The following is a 16,132-nucleotide window of genomic DNA, read 5'->3' on the forward strand; positions in this document are numbered from 1 at the left end:
GTTGGTACACGGGCTGATAGCCCCACAAGAAGAAAAGGTTAGGGCTATCCGGGAGACACCCTTTCCTAGCACCAAAAGGGAGGTCCGAGCCTTCCTAGGCCTCCTTGGATACTATAGGCGGTTTATACCCTTATATTCGGAGATAGCTGGACCCCTCACAGATGTTCTAAAGAAGGACGTAAAGATCAAAGTCCTCCAGCAGCCCTCTGATGCCTTAAAAAGAGCCTTCGAAAATCTCAAACATGCCATCACCACTAGCCCAGTCCTGGTTTCCCCCGACTTTTCACGTCCCTTCCTGTTACAAACAGATGCATCCGGGTGTGGGATTGGAGCAGTACTGTCTCAAACATCACGTGAGGGTGTAGAACATCCCGTTCTGTTCATAAGCAGAAAGCTGTTCCCCAGAGAGTTGAAGTATCCAACGATAGAAAAAGAGTGCCTAGCGGTGAAATGGGCTATAGACAAATTGAGGTACTATTTGGAGGGGAGCCATTTCACTCTGTATACAGACCACGCCCCCTGCAGTGGTTAAGCAGGAACCGAGGAAACAACCCTAGAGTGTTAAGATGGTTTCTGACCCTCCAGCCCTTCTCATTTACCATCAAACACAAAAAGGGCACTGAGAATGGAAATGCAGATTTCCTATACCGCCTTCTTCCTCTCCCCAATCGGGAGAATCCTAGGGGGAGGGAATTTCACGGGGTCGCCCCGCAACAACAAGAAAAGAAGAGGCACGGAAGCGCAGGGATCCCTCTGGTGACGGAACAGCATTTACATTGCCAGTCCCCTGTCTTTTCCCAACAGCCCCATGCGTGGGATTTAGACGTCGACAAGCAAGAAGAAACGCTGAAATGGACGGACCCCTTTAAAAATCCCGGGAGTGCTGTGGGCCCCGCCCCCAATTACCTCGTGACCCTCTCTCGACCACTGAAAGGAGAGCAGGAAGACGAAGTCAAGAGAGACACTCGCAGAAGAGAAGCAGACGAGGAGGAGAACGCACCGAACACCGAGGAGTCGGAGGACCTACAGGACGCCACCACAGACAAAGACCCGAGGAGACCCCGGGACGTCGTGTCGGACGAAGACGGAAGGAGAAAACCATGAGGCCAACCGGAAGGCGGTCCGCCCAGCCACGTACCTGGAGGCGCGTGGCTCACCCAGGTACGCGGGCGTATGGCAGGGTGGTTTGGGAGGCGGGAGAGTGTTTAGATAACTCTCCCCTCTTTTCTCCTTCAAGCCTGGTATCACACTGCACATTCCGTAGTCGAGCACCGGTGTCCCTCACGCCCTTTCCCCACAGAAGAAGTCGAAGCACACTATTACAATCGCGTCTCTTGTCTCCCTTTTCTTTTCATACATCGCCAACACCGCCGCCTGGGTAAACGAGACAAGAGGAGCAGCCGAGCCTAGAAGCAGCGTCCCGAAAAGCCCAAGGACACATTGAGCAAGAAAAACTGATTGGACCCTTTGTTTCCATTGGTGTGAACCTGACTGTGCATTCGGGCGCACTTAAAAGAGACTCGTGTACAGAGGAATAAAGACTGCTTTATCTAAACTCAAGCCTGTCTCTGAGTATTCCGCCCCTCGACTTGTCCTTACACTTTCACATTCACATAAAAAGAGTACCTTTTTTGGTGTAAATTCGTTCAGCATTTTTTGCGCAATGATCTCTCAAAAGTAAGTGATATATTGACAATTGGTCCCACAGGCCTCCAGCGAAATAACAAATTTAAAAAATAAGCATTTTGATTGGCCTACAGGGCTTTTTCCCCAGTCATCTGCTTTGGTCCCGTGACCCCAGTAACTTCCCATGGCACAAAGAAATCTGATTGGCTACTGCAACAGAAATGTTGCAGCTGCTTTTTTAAGGACTCTGTACAAGGGGGCATAAAGCGGCAAAACATTTTTTCCATGTCATGGGTCCTGAGTGCCTCCCAGGAAGACCCAACGAGCCATCCCAAGTGATCCAGTAGGACTCCAGCGAGATCCAGCCAGGCCCCCCTGTGTAGTTGAGCAAGAGTAGCACAGGACCCTGAAAAAAAGACAAAAAATGGAAAATTGGGAGTGGGGCCTGTAGGGGGTTGGCGGTTTGTGGGGTTGGGTCTGATCGTGGGGTTGGGCACAGGGCCTCTCCACAGGCCAGGCCATGCATCCAAACCTCTACTTCGCACAGCCAAAAAGCATGCTCCATGAGGTAGTTGGGTGAATATGATCAAAAACCCACACAATTAATTGAAAAAAAAACAAAGGTCAAAGTGGCGTCATAGTTCATCATCAAAGTATCTTTATTCGGATATTAAAACATCCAGAAAAGAACAATATATTTACATATTTCATATACAATAATATGAACAGTTCATCATAAAACATTAAAATAAAACATATCAAATGGGCCATTCCAAGATCTCAATAGCAGAGTTGGGCCTAAGATTTGTGCTAACTTGCAAATTCATAGTTTTTATAAAGTGCAGTGTGCCAACAGCTATACAGATAGGGGATACCAACACATTAACATTGATTAAAATGCAAGATCGTAGTTTACATAAGATCAATCAATTTAAGATAAGCCGTAGCCTAAGTAAAACAAACTTCTTATAACATCCCAAGTACTCTAAACATTGCAAAACAGCAAATGCGAAGACTCCACGGATAATCTCCTGTTCTATGTACAATGTAAAACTATCTTACGGGTGGACTTTAATCATAGTTAGATATGGTAATTAGACCTTACTGTATGGTAAAAAAAAACCTTTACAAATTCTCTGAACAAATTCAAAGGATAAAGTGACGTTATGGTTAGCTATGGTAATAATATTGAAGTTTAACATTAAAAAAAACCTTAGAAAATCACTGAAAAATAAAAGGTAAAGTGATGGTATTGTTAGGCTTTGGAATAATATAAAAACTATTGTTTTAACACAAAAACTACTAAAATTCACCAGTTACAGTTTACTGAGCTAACTATAACTTGTGTCCCTGCCATCCTTGCTTATAACCACAGATATTATATCCCTCATGACATGTTCAATTACATCATTAATGACATCACTGATGGTACCATTGATTAGTGAGAGAATTCACTCATCAGGCCTTATCAACGAGAGGTCTCCTCGACCGGGAGCTCATCAATGAGATGTCACATTTACCAGCACCTTGTGACTGAATGGTAAAACCTTCCAGGGCGTTGACAACAGAAGTTCTCATTTATCAGGACTTCTACTACCAGATGCCCCATTAGGGTGTTCTGTATTGAAAGTATTTTTATGAATGAGGCCAGATCTGTGCGCAAAAAGCAGAAGACAGACTCTGATGGGTCGTAATTAAGATTATCCACCTTAGTGACTACAAACCCCTGATGGGAGGAGTTTAGGATTATCCACCTCAGTAAAACTTTTTCGACACAGCAGTGCTCATTAGAAATTCCCTGTTAACTCCACAAGAAGATATCAGGCCGTAATTAATGATTCCAGCTGCTGTCCCTCAGTGAGTAAACAGGGATTACAAGTTATTTCCCCTGAATGTGGAAACATTGCCAGACTCAGGAATACCAGTTCTTTACGTGTATGTCAGTAATGTTTAACCTGGTACAAAAAGAAGCACAATTATAAGCTATTTTCTTATTATTTGGTGAGTATTTTAACATAACCATTATGTTACACTTACCCTAAAAGTAATTTTGAAGTTGCTTCCCACAAACTGAAGATGCTGTGGAAATATCTGGAGGAAAGTACAGATGAAGGAAAGAGAGGGTGGCCTGTAAATCTATAAAAGATTCCCAGGCTGATGAAAAAGACTGTCTAAAAGCATGTGAAATTATGATAGGCACATTCATAGAGAAATGTAACATTATGTAGGTTAACAGAAATTCCACCAAATTCTGAAGGACATGCTAAATCAATAGTGAAATCAACTGGTACATTTTCTTTCATGTTGAAGGCATGGTGGTGAGGATTCTAGCGGTGGATTTACCTGCAAATTTAGCACTTCCTCCAATAATCAGTGGATTTTCACTACTCTGAACTGTGAATGGGGCTCCGGATATCTTATGTAATTATTTCAATTTGACACGTTTTGCACTTCGCATATTCTCTTTTGAATTGTGTTTCTAATATAGGCAACATCCCAACTTAGAAAACTAGTTACTTACCTGTACACTATGGTTCTCCAGTATTGATATCTTTCATAGATTCACATGCTTGCATCTTCCCCGTCGTCATGGTGGGAGTCTCACGGTAAAAAAATAACCATAGCAGTAAAAGAAAAAACTGCATAGAAAACCAATAGGGAAGTATAGAGTTTGGTAGCTTATCATCATTATTATGTGGTCTAAATACCAACCAATCAGCTGCCAGCCCTGATATCACAATCCCCAGCAGAGCCACCTAACCTCAGATTTCCAGCCCATAGTGTGAGCCAAGGATATATCCAGAGATAAAAGTGGTCCATCTGAGAAAACGGGGAGGCGGACTGGCCGCATGTGAATCTATGAAAGATATCAATACAGGAGAACCATAGTGCACAGGTAAGTAACTAGTTTTTTCTCTAGTATTGAATCTTTCTTAGATTCACATGCTTGTATCAGAATAGACAGCAGTACCATGTAGCGTTTCCAGGATAGACCCCTTTTCCTAGGCGTTTGCTTCCTTAGTACTAAAATATCATATTGCCTTATACTGACCCAAAAACAAAGGTATGTGCTCAGTGCATATCACCCTGGGACATGGTACATGAAACAAAATATCAACAATGCATATAAAAGTAAATCTAATGGAATAAACAGTCATAGAGTAAAGGAATTAACAAACACAACTAGTCTCTTGAATAAGTGTATATATGAAAACATACAAATATACAGAAAGAAAGGTACCTTAGTGTAACAGGTGCCGTAGAACTGCTTGCCCCACTCCGGAGTCCGCTTTCCATGCTGTGTCCAGACATTAATGCCTGGTAAACGTGTGTGCATTTGTACATGTTGCTGCTCTGCAAATGTCCGGGAGCGATACTCCTGTGAACAGTGCGGTTGACGTTGCCATTTTTCATGCGGAATGAGCGCAAACTTGGGCGTGCAAAGGCTTTCCTGCCTTTTCATGACATAAAGAGATGGCAGAGGCTATCCATCTTGAAATGGTAGATCTTGACAATGCTAAGCCTTTCCTAGGCCCAGCAAAAGCGACGAGCAGCTGGTGTATTTTCCGAAAGGATTATGTTTTGTCAATATAAAATTTGAGGCATCTCCTGATGTCCAAAGTGTGCAGAGATTTTTCCGGTGCAAAAGATGGGTTCTTGATATATGTGGGTTATACAATTGGTTCGTTGAGATGAAACACCGTAGGGACTTTGGGGATAAATTTAGGGTTTGTCCTGAGAATGACTTTGTCTGACTTGAATTGAAGAAATGGCTCAGAGACAGAGAACGCCTGGATCTCACTGACTCTCCTGGCTGAAGTGAGGGCTAGTAATAAGGCCACTTTCCAAGAGACGAACTGTAACTCAGCTTGGTGAATCGGTTCGAACGGGGGTTTCATGAGATGTGACAAAACTGTATTGAGCTGCCATGGAATGGATGGCTACTTAATAGGTGGAAACACTCTGAACAGCCCTTTTAGGAACTCCTTTATTACCCTCTGCAACCAAAGAGATGGACGATTTGGCATTTTGCGGTATCTCGATATAGCAGCAAAATGCACTTTTATTTTTTATCGATGCATGAGAGAGTCCAGCCTTGGCTAGGTGTAGCAGGTAAGGGAGTATCTGCTCCGGCGAAGAGTGAAAAGGATGCAGATTTTGATGAGAACAGCAATGGCAAAATCTCTTCCATTTTGCTGTGCAAGTCTTATTGGTAGATACTTCTCGAGAGTTCGATAAGATATCCCGGCATTCTTGAGGGATATCTAAGAAATAAAATTCATGCTCATGAGGTTCTAGGCTGACAAGTTCAGTGAGGTCAACTGCGGATGAAGAACTTGCCCTTCTCTCATGGAGATCAGATGCTGAATCAATGGGAATTGCACTCTGGGATTCACTGACAGCTGGAGGAGTTACAAGTACCAGAACTGTCTCGGCCAAGCCGGGGCTATTAGGATTAGATGGCAAGATTCTGATCTAATTTTCCGTAGTATCCTTGGTATGAGAGGGAACGGGGGAAACACGTATGCAAACATCCCCGTCCAACGGAGGTGTAGCGCATTTCCCCAAGACCCCGCTTGAGGGAATCTGCTTGCAAAATGTTTGCATTTCTTGTTGTGTTGATTTGCAAACAGGTCCAAAGTTGGTGTGCCCCATAAACTGAATATTCTTAAGAGTTGGATTTGATTTAGTTCCAATTCGTAGCAGATTGAAGCTGACCTGCTTAGGCGGTCTGCCCTCGTGTTGTGCACTCCAGGGACATGTTGAGCCTGCAGAGAAATGTTGTGTTGTAACATCCAGTTCCAAATCTCCTGGGCTTGTGCCGACAGGAGTTTTGATTTTGTGCCCCCTTGCTTCAGTAAGTAAAACATTATCGCCGTACTGTCTGTCCTGACTAGAACAGGTGAGTTTTGGATTCTGGGAAGGAAGGCTTGCAGGCCTAGGAAAACCACCTTTAACTCGAGCAGGTTGATGTGTAAACAGGCCTCTTAATCTGTCCAATGGCCCTGTATTTCCAATTCCTGAAGGTGTGCTCCCCATCCTTGTAATGAGGCGTCTTTCGTCATGATATAGCTGGGAGATTGGGGTTCGAAAAGCAGACCTTTTGATAAGTTGCTCCTGATGCCCACCATGACAGTGCATCTTTGATTTGAGGGTTGATAGTGATTCGAACCTCTAAGGATCCTAGGGCTTGTACCCATTGCTTGTCGAGAAGCTCATGCAGCGGCCGCATGCGTAGGCGACAATTGGGGACTAAAGGAATGCAGGATGATATAATTCCCAGCAATGATTTGAAGATTCTTACTGAAGTGAACCTTTTTGATTTTAATCGTGCTCCAGCCCCATTATTTTTTGTGTGTGCTCTTCTGAGGGGTATGCTTTTGCTTCCTGAGTTTGTAATTTGGCTCCTAGGAACTGAAGCGACTGCACTGGAACGAGGGAAGACTTTTCCATGTTGATCCGCAGTCCTAGAACTTGGAACAAATCCATGCAGCATTCTAGGGATTGCAGTGCGTCCTGGAACGATGCGCCTTTTATGGGTCAGTCGTCCAGATATGGATATATATGGTGGCCTTGCTGTCTCAAGTGCGCCGCGACCGGCGCCATGCATTTCGTGAATACACTCGGAATTGGGAATTGGTAGTGGCGCCCGCCACCGCGAATCGTGATACTGTCTGTGTTTGATTTGAATCGGAATATGAAAATAGGCATCCAAGAGATCTAACGATGCCATGTAATCTCCTCTGCGCAACATTAGGAGAATCTCTAGTAGCAACAGCATACGAAACAACATTTTCTTGATATATTTGTTCAGGCCTCTGAGATCCATTACCTGCCTCCATTTGGTGGACTGCTTTTTTCTTATAAGGAAAAAATGCGAGTAGAATCCTTTCCCTCGCTTTTGTGGTGGAACCTCCTCTATTGCTCCTTTTACAATATGGGCCAAGATTTTTGCCTTGAGTGCTGAGAGATAATTTTGTTTCCTGTGAATGGGAGGTCGAGCTGGAGGTGTTTGTATAAACTCCAGGGTGTGGTCTTGGTGTATAATATCCAACACCCATCTGTCCGATGTTATCGACAGCCACTGATGATACTAGTGAGAGAGGTAATGGATCTGATTGGGGCGTGACGAGGTGGACGGTGCCTGGATATCGTCACTATCTCCTATTGGAGTCCGGTGCCTTTCTCCTTGTGGCAGACTTTCTTCTCGACTGCTGTTGGTAAGAGGTGTTAGAGGAGCAAAACTGCTGGGTGTTGGAAAATTTACGGTACCCCTGTTGGTAATAAGGTTGGTACCTGTTAGATTGAAAGGAGGATCTTTGATGTAACTGGCCTCTTGATGCTCTTCCACGAAAAGACTGAAATCTTCCTTGTTGGAGGGAACCTAAGGCTTTTGCGGTGTCTGTGTCCGCTTTTATTCCTTGCAACGCATCATCAATATGTCTTCTGAAAAGGTTTTCCCCATCAAAGGGCATGTCCATGATCTTCGTCTGGACTTTGGGCCTGAAAGATGTAGCCTTCAGCCACCCTTGTCTTCGAAGCGCTACAGCTCCAACCATCTGTCTGAATCCTATCGATGAGATGTCCACAGCTATGTCGATGGACTCAGAAGCTGCTCTAGCTCCGTCTTGCAGGATCATTGCGGCCTCTTCTTTTTTGTCTTCAGGAAGATGAGACAAAAGCGGAGTGATTTCCGACCACATCTTTTGGTTATATCGGCTGACAAGTGCCAATGCATTCTTGGCTTTGATAGAAGCTGCTGCCAGCACTGCAAAGCACTTCCCTGCACCATCCATCTTTTTGCCCTCCTTGTCCGGAGGAGCTGACAAAGTAGAGGCCTGGTTCTTGGAGCGTCTCTGCGCCACCTGCATAACTACTGATTCAGGTCGTGGATGACCGATCAGGCACGCTGGTGATGTTTCGGGGGCATGATACTTTTTCTCAATCCTAGGAACTGAGGCTGCAACCGAGGCCGGATTTTTCATAATCTTCAGCCCCTCTTCCCAGATGTGGTTGATTATTGGTATTGTCCTTAAAGATTTTCTTGAAGTTTCCTTAAAGTCATAGAGGAAACACTCATTTTCCTTTACCGGCAAAGGAAGTTCAAACCTCTTGGAAGCTTTCTCCATTAAGTCATGGAAGCCTCCGATGTCTTTCAGCGGTGAGTTTGGCGGAGATGGCGATGGTAATGGTGAAGGAATAACATTTTGATCCCATTCATCGACCGCTGTGTCGTCTTGCAGTAATTCCCCTTCCTCTGGCTGCTCCTCCTGCTCGCTCTCCACAAAGTCATCCCTAATCGCTATTTTAGGGGTACACACTGTCTGCACCAGAGGTGGCGGTTGAATCACTGGAGTCTGTACCACGGCTGTGGTAAACTTGTGGTGTTGGAAGCAGGGGCATTGGCATCTGGGAAACGGCGATAGTAGTCGTTAATCATGTGCCTTAAATCGGAGGCTAAAGAGATAGGCATGGACATTGCGTCTTCCCTGACATTATCATCCTCTTCTTCGTCGCAATCATAGGCTTGCTGGAACGACTCATACCTTCTGGAGCCTTGTACTGGGCGATCTTTCAACAACAGTTCTTCCAGAACTTCCTGGCATTCCTGCTCATATGTCTCCTGGCTTTTAATTTGGAGTTGCTAGGGACTATAAGCAACTCTGTATGGACCTTCATCTTCTGACTCCTATAAATCCAGGAGTTTGGATGGGAGAAGCGGCGAGATCTTGGTCCATGTGGTGAATTCTGTTGCTTTCTTGTCTGTCGACGAGCCCGCAGACGGAGTAAATCTCTTTATTGAGATGGTCGATCTTGTCATCGGCGATTTGAAATTAGTCGTTGATGCGCCCATCGACAAGAGCGACGACGTGGCATTAGAATGGCCGTCAACAAGGTTTGTCCACTCGTCATCGATGGTGTCGCCGATGATCCCGTCGTCGACAGTGTCATCGACGATGCAGTCGTCGTCGAGATGGTCGTCGACTACTCGGTCGAGGTCGTTGACGTCTTCTTCAGCGTCGTGACAGAAGATACTCCGGTCTTCGTCGACAGGAGCGACAAAGGAGTCTTCGTCTCTGAAGGCTTTTTGAGAGGTGTATGAGGCAAAGAAGAGGACGATGATTCTTTGACTTTAGATTTTTCCGTTTTCTATTTCTTCACCTCAGCCTTTTCCTCAGACAACTCCCTCTTATGCTTTTTATAGAATTGCCCTTTAGATCCTTCATCAGACTAAGAGTCTGAGGTGGTCTTCTTTTTCTGAAGCCATAATAACAAGCAAGCTTCTCTGTCTTTCAGGGTTTTAGCCGAGAAGGTGCGACAGTGTTTGCACTCCTTGGGGACGTGCTTAGGGTAAAGGCAGTACAAGCATTCTTTGTGAGGGTCCTCAGAATATAATATGGCCTTCCCACATGATTTGCAAGGTCTGAAAAGCCTCTTCTTAGAGCTGTCAGACATGGTGAAGAAATAGAGGAAAAACAGTACCTCAATCCAAAACTGTAGAAAGGTCAAAGGTTCACCAAGTAACCAAAACTGAGCAGAGGTCAGGGAGACTCCTCACACGACGGCGGTTGGAAATCTGAGGTATGGTGGCTCTGCTGGGGATTGTGATCTCAGGGCTGGCAGCTGATTGGTTGGTATTTAGACCACATAATAACGATGATAAGCTACCAAACTCTATACTTCCCTATTGGTTTTCTATGCAGTTTTTTCTTTTACTGCTATGGTTATTGTTTTACGGTGAGAATCCCACCATGCCGATGGGGAAGATACAAGCATGTGAATCTATGAAAGATTCAATACTGGAGAACCACAAAGCCAGACCACCACCACCACCACCACCACCACCACCAGACCATACATCAGCATAACTTCTATATATAATTTCTATATGGCGCCAGAACCACATTTCAGTTCTAACACCATACCACACTTCAAAGTAATCTCTAGACCACACTTCCTTTCTAAGTACTAGGTAAGACTCAGAAGGAAAGGATCTTTTAATATTTTCAGATAAAATCTGGATTCTAAATTGTTTGTCGGACGATGCAACAGTGAGAACCCTGCTGTTTACAATAAGTTTAAAGCCAGTGATATGTGCAGCACTTCTAATGTTACCTTCTCACGGATCTCCAATGCTCGTTTACACAGTGGCTCAGCCTCCTTGTAGCGGCCTCGTTTTCCATAGAGTACAGCAAGGTTATTTAGGGTTGCAGCCACCTTTAGGAAACAGAATTCATACCATTAGAATGAAAGTATTGACAAAGTGAAGGAATGTGTGACTATGCAGCGAAAACTGGTCAGTGGGGACATTTGATATGAGGTTACAGTGAAGAATAAGCTCTGGAGGAGTTTAGGAAATGGATTTAAGAGTCCCATCACGTGCATACTATGGCAGGAACACCTTTAGTGCTGGAGGCCCCCGGTGCAACAATCTTTTTTGGCATCCCCCCAATTTACCTTTCTCTCCATTGATTCCCTCACTACCACCAGTGTTGGGCTGAGACAGAAAATAGGCCCTGGCACCGAAATAAAAGTGACCCCCATTAGTGAATCAGATGGTGTTTGGACAAAAGACTGATTTAAAAATATTGGGAGGCAGAACTATCGGAAAATAAACATTGTGATATACAAATATTGTGATGTACAAATATTGTTGACAAGAATATCGTTTTTTTAGGTAAGTAACATTGTTTTAAATAATATCAAAGTTTTGAATATTGTTTTCAATAAGATAGTAGTTAAAAATATTGTTTTGAATGTGTTTTTGTTGATATTGATTTTACATGTTACTATTATTTATATAAAGTTTTTCTTAGAAATATAGCTTATAATTATAAGTGATTTCAAATGTATTACTTAATTGTTTTTACAGTAATATATAGTATTGTTGCAGGTCTATAGAGGGGATGGGGAGGAAGTAAATTAGTTAATAATAATTAGGAATCATTTAATAAATGTTATTTAATGATATGATTGATATTTATTATTTAAATAAATGAATATTGATACATTTTTGTTAAATGGTATTTGTGGGCAGTTACGTTCAAATGGGTATAGGGTGGGAGGTTAAATAGTAATTAATTCAAAAATAATTGTTAATTACATAATTTATTTTAATTATTTAATATATGTTATACTTATTACTTTTACTTATGTTTTACGTGCGGGCTGCTAGGTTTGCAGGGGTATAGGGTAGGAAGTTAACTAAGTAATAATTTATTCATAATATTTTTATTATTTAATTGAATGTCATATATGTAAATTACAGAATACTTATTTATTTTAATTACATTTTAGTAGCTGGCTGCTAGGTTTGTCGGGTCTAAGTTGGGAAGTTAATTAAGTAATATTTTAAAACAATTACTATTTGTTAATGAATTATTTAATTGATTTTAAATATGTAAATTATGGAATACTCAGTTTTAGTTTGCACGTAAGCGTATGACCTCGTGTATACTTTAGCATACATGGTGCCTTGTTCGCCCCATCATCAGGATTGCGCACGTCGTCCGCTCTTCCTTTGTCATATTTTGTATTCTGCCCAGTGATCTTTTTTCTGACATGTACTGTTGTCTATATATTCCTGCATCACATGAATGCCTCATTTTTTATTAAAGGGTTATTAAGGGGGGATTGCTCAGCTATGGTGAATTTGCTTTCCTTTTTTGTTAGATTTTAGCCTAATTGTTTTTTTTTTGTTTCCTTTAGAATGGTAATTGCCTCTGCAGTTCCCTGTTGTCCCCTTACTGTGGTTCGCAGAATAAGCATTACTAATTCAACTGTGCCTGCGCTGCAATCCCCTTCAGAGCAGAGTTCTGTCCTCCGTTTGCAGCTACTCTATGGAGTAGGAATATAAGAGTTATTTTTACTTTATGTTACACACTCTACATTAAGTTAATTTGTTTAACTACTGTACAGGGTGAAAACGATTTGTTTTTGTTAAATTCAATAGATTTTGTGGCAAATGACTGTCAGAATCTTCCAATTTCAATGGCATATGCAGCAGATTTCCCTGAAGGCTGATATAAATAACTGTAGAATGTATGCATAACGAAGTTGCACTTCCATCATGGGACTCTAATGCATATCAAATAACAACAGGGAAGTGTTCTCGTGGAGTGGCTGTAGTCACGTGGGGCTGCAGAGGGAATACACTGATAAGTGCACAGGGACAGCTTGCTCTGTTGCTAAGTTCTACATTACATTTAGACTAAGAGAAAGGTATGCATAGAGAGACCACTACAAACATTTTTTAAAAGACATAATCATTAATACAGGAGCCTGTACATCGGCTATACTAAATTCTGCATCGCTTATTCTCCAAACTAAAGGTTCTCTTGGCACCAGCAAAAATGTCACGGGAAAAAAGTGAATTTTGCAGTTTGGGTGCTCCATTTCTAATATCAACAAAGACATTTTGGAACCATTTGTTGTTATCTGGCACCGTGTGTCCTTTTGTGGTGGAGCCATAAAGCAGTTGCCTACAAAATCGTTTAATGAAGTTGTTTTATCCTGTGATGCTCTGGTGCATTAGCCCACGGTGCCATTTTCAGTGGATTGAATCTTGAGACCAATAGTTTGCAAAAATGCATTGAGTGAACTGACTAGCATTTGACCTTGTGACAAAAAGGCTAAGAAAGATGCCCTGCTGTGCAATTTTTGCCGGGATTTGACCCTTTTACGATTCCTGCAGCATAAGCATTAACCTACTGTACCACCGTCATACTCCTTTCAGGCATTCAGGTTCACACTTTCCCTTCCAAACAGTGAAATTACTGCTCTTACCCCCAGCATGCTATTGTGAGCAGAGTGCTGGTGAGTCAGCAGCGTGAATTCACGAGTGCGCTTCCGGGGTGCCTGTAGTGCAGATGCAACCATCATCTCACTGTACTGAACCGGTGCCCCATCACTCGGTGGGTAACCCCACCCATTTGAAGGGAGGTTCGAAGGCCAGGCTAGCCTTAGGGAGTACCCCAGGGGCTCATGCTGCTCAAATCCATCTCCCAGCAACTTACCTGCCCCCGGTGGAGACCGACAGCCGGTAGGACGGACCAAGCCTGTGACAAGAAGTTGCCAACCAAGTCTGGCAAAGCGCCATGCCTGGGTGAGTTAAGGTCACTTTATAAACCGATAAAATAGCTCAGTGGGCTGAGCGCCTGTAGTACCAATCTGGGCGCTAATCAAATGGCCAATATTAGTACCATAAAACATATATGTCTAGTTGTACAATTTATATTCTGCTCTCACCCTTCGTATGTTCCCCTGATCCGCTTTGCAAATGAACTCTCTAACATTCCCCTTCACACACTCTGGGTGCGATATAACCATACAAAAAATGTCATTTTTTAAATTGAATTAATTATAGGCGTTTCAGTGGGATGAAAGACAGCCCTCAGTCTTATTTACGTTGTCACATTTTTACAACTGCTTTGCTGGTATCTGAAAGGTAACGTGGCTTTTACGTTCTTTAAATGCAACATAGCAACAATCCACATAAATACACTCCACATCATGACACACAATTGCAATCAGCATAATTTCACTCAATGCTACACAGTTCTACACAATACAATTCTACTCGCAAAACACCACATTATTCAGCTCAACAACAAAATTACACAACACACCACATACATCCAATCCACACGACAGAATACCACTTTATGTCACAAAATTAAACACCACATCACAATTAAACTTCACAACATACCACTACACAACACACATACAATTCCACATAATTACACTCCATGACACACAATCCCACTACACATAATTCCAGTACACTCAAAACCAAATAATTACTATCCACATAGTTCCGCTGCACACCATGCCACGTAACTCCACTACACACCATGCCACATAATTTCACTACATGCATCCCCTCCACTCAACATAATGCCACAACTAACAATTCCAATCCAACCCACAAAATTATACTCCACAGCACATACTTCCACTCCACTTCATAACACATGATTACAAGACACTGTCATTTACAACACCAATAGCTCTAACTTTCCTAAATGCAAGATCTTTTGGAAAATAAAATACCACTATGCTACATAATTTCACTACACTCCAAATCATATCATTACACTCCACATAACACAATTCCAACACCGATAATTCCACTACACATAATTACACTACAAACAACATTTCCCACCACATATTCACACTACACATATATCCACTAGTTCCAAAACACATAATTACACTCCACAAAATAAATTCATCTTCACAACATGCCATATATTTCCACACAATATAATACTACTACACACCATGGTACATAATACCACTACAAATCATAACACATAATTTCTCACATCACACAATTCACTCACACAAAACATATTTAACTGCACATAATACCACTAAACTTAACATAATTACACTCAACTAAATACAACATAAATACACCCCAGATAAATAACCTTTATGCTAAATAACAGCAATACACATAAATGCACTACACACCATAACAAATAATTACAATAAACATAATTTAACACAACGCCACACTATTCAACACAACACAATTCAACTTCACACATTTGCAATACACACCACATTATTCAACAACAAAACACATTTCAAATACACAACTAAATTCCACAGCACACCACATACCTACAAAACACAATACATATTTACACATCATGCCACAAAATTAAACGGCACACCAAATGATTCAACTACACAACATACCACTACACAACATACAATACCATTCCACATAATTAACTCCATAACACACAATATCACTGTACATAATTCCAGTACACATAACACCAATTAATTACTATCCACATAATTCCACAGCACAACATGCCACTTATTTCCATTACCCAACTACACCCCACAAAACATAATTACATGCCACACAATTCCACAACAAACAACTCCAATATAACCCACCTCTCTCTCACACTCCCACCAACCCTATCATCTCTCCCACACACACCCACTACCCCTCTCATCTTTCCCTCACACTATCACTACACCCACTCATCTTGCAAAACCACTGCCCCCTCTCATCCCTCCCTCACACTACCTGGCTCCTCTCTATACTATCTGTTCACACATGCTACCTTCATGTGCCTCCTTGCACTCTCCACTAGTCAACCTCTACCCTCCATCCCCACCTCTGGTTGCCCTTCCCACAAGTGAGTGTGTCTCTCTCTCCCTCCAAATCTCTCTCACCCCATGTTCCCGCCTCTCTCATATACTTAAATTCAAGGCTTCCAGCATAGTTTCTAACTCTTAAGGTAAAGTACATTTTTATTTGCATAGTTAATGAAAACCATTGCAATACAAAAAACATGAAATGTATAACAATTCTACATACAGTATTGAAAGATCTTTATAATGTACTCTTTTTTCCTTTTTAAAAATAAATACTGTGACTTAATAGACAATCCAGTCATGCTATTAGTGGTCGAGTTATTGGTTAAGACCCACTGCATCTACTCACATCTTATGCCACAGATCAATAAAG

The 16,132-nt window shown here is 42.3% G+C and overlaps 1 protein-coding gene across 5 annotated transcripts in view; it reads right to left on the reverse strand.

Moving 5' to 3' along the window:
• Window positions 1-16,132, reverse strand: part of KLC3 (kinesin light chain 3) — a 1,068,754-nt gene that overhangs the window by 268,413 nt on the left and 784,209 nt on the right. For all 5 annotated transcript variants that reach the window (XM_085625583.1, XM_085625579.1, XM_085625581.1 and 2 more), the window contains one exon: window positions 10,744-10,845. In XM_085625583.1, coding sequence (XP_085481709.1) covers window positions 10,744-10,845 — 102 coding nt within the window. The remainder of the gene's footprint in view (window positions 1-10,743; window positions 10,846-16,132) is intronic.

This window comes from Triturus cristatus, chromosome 9 (genome assembly GCF_964204655.1).
Source record: "Triturus cristatus chromosome 9, aTriCri1.1, whole genome shotgun sequence".
Classification (NCBI taxonomy): domain Eukaryota; kingdom Metazoa; phylum Chordata; class Amphibia; order Caudata; family Salamandridae; genus Triturus; species Triturus cristatus.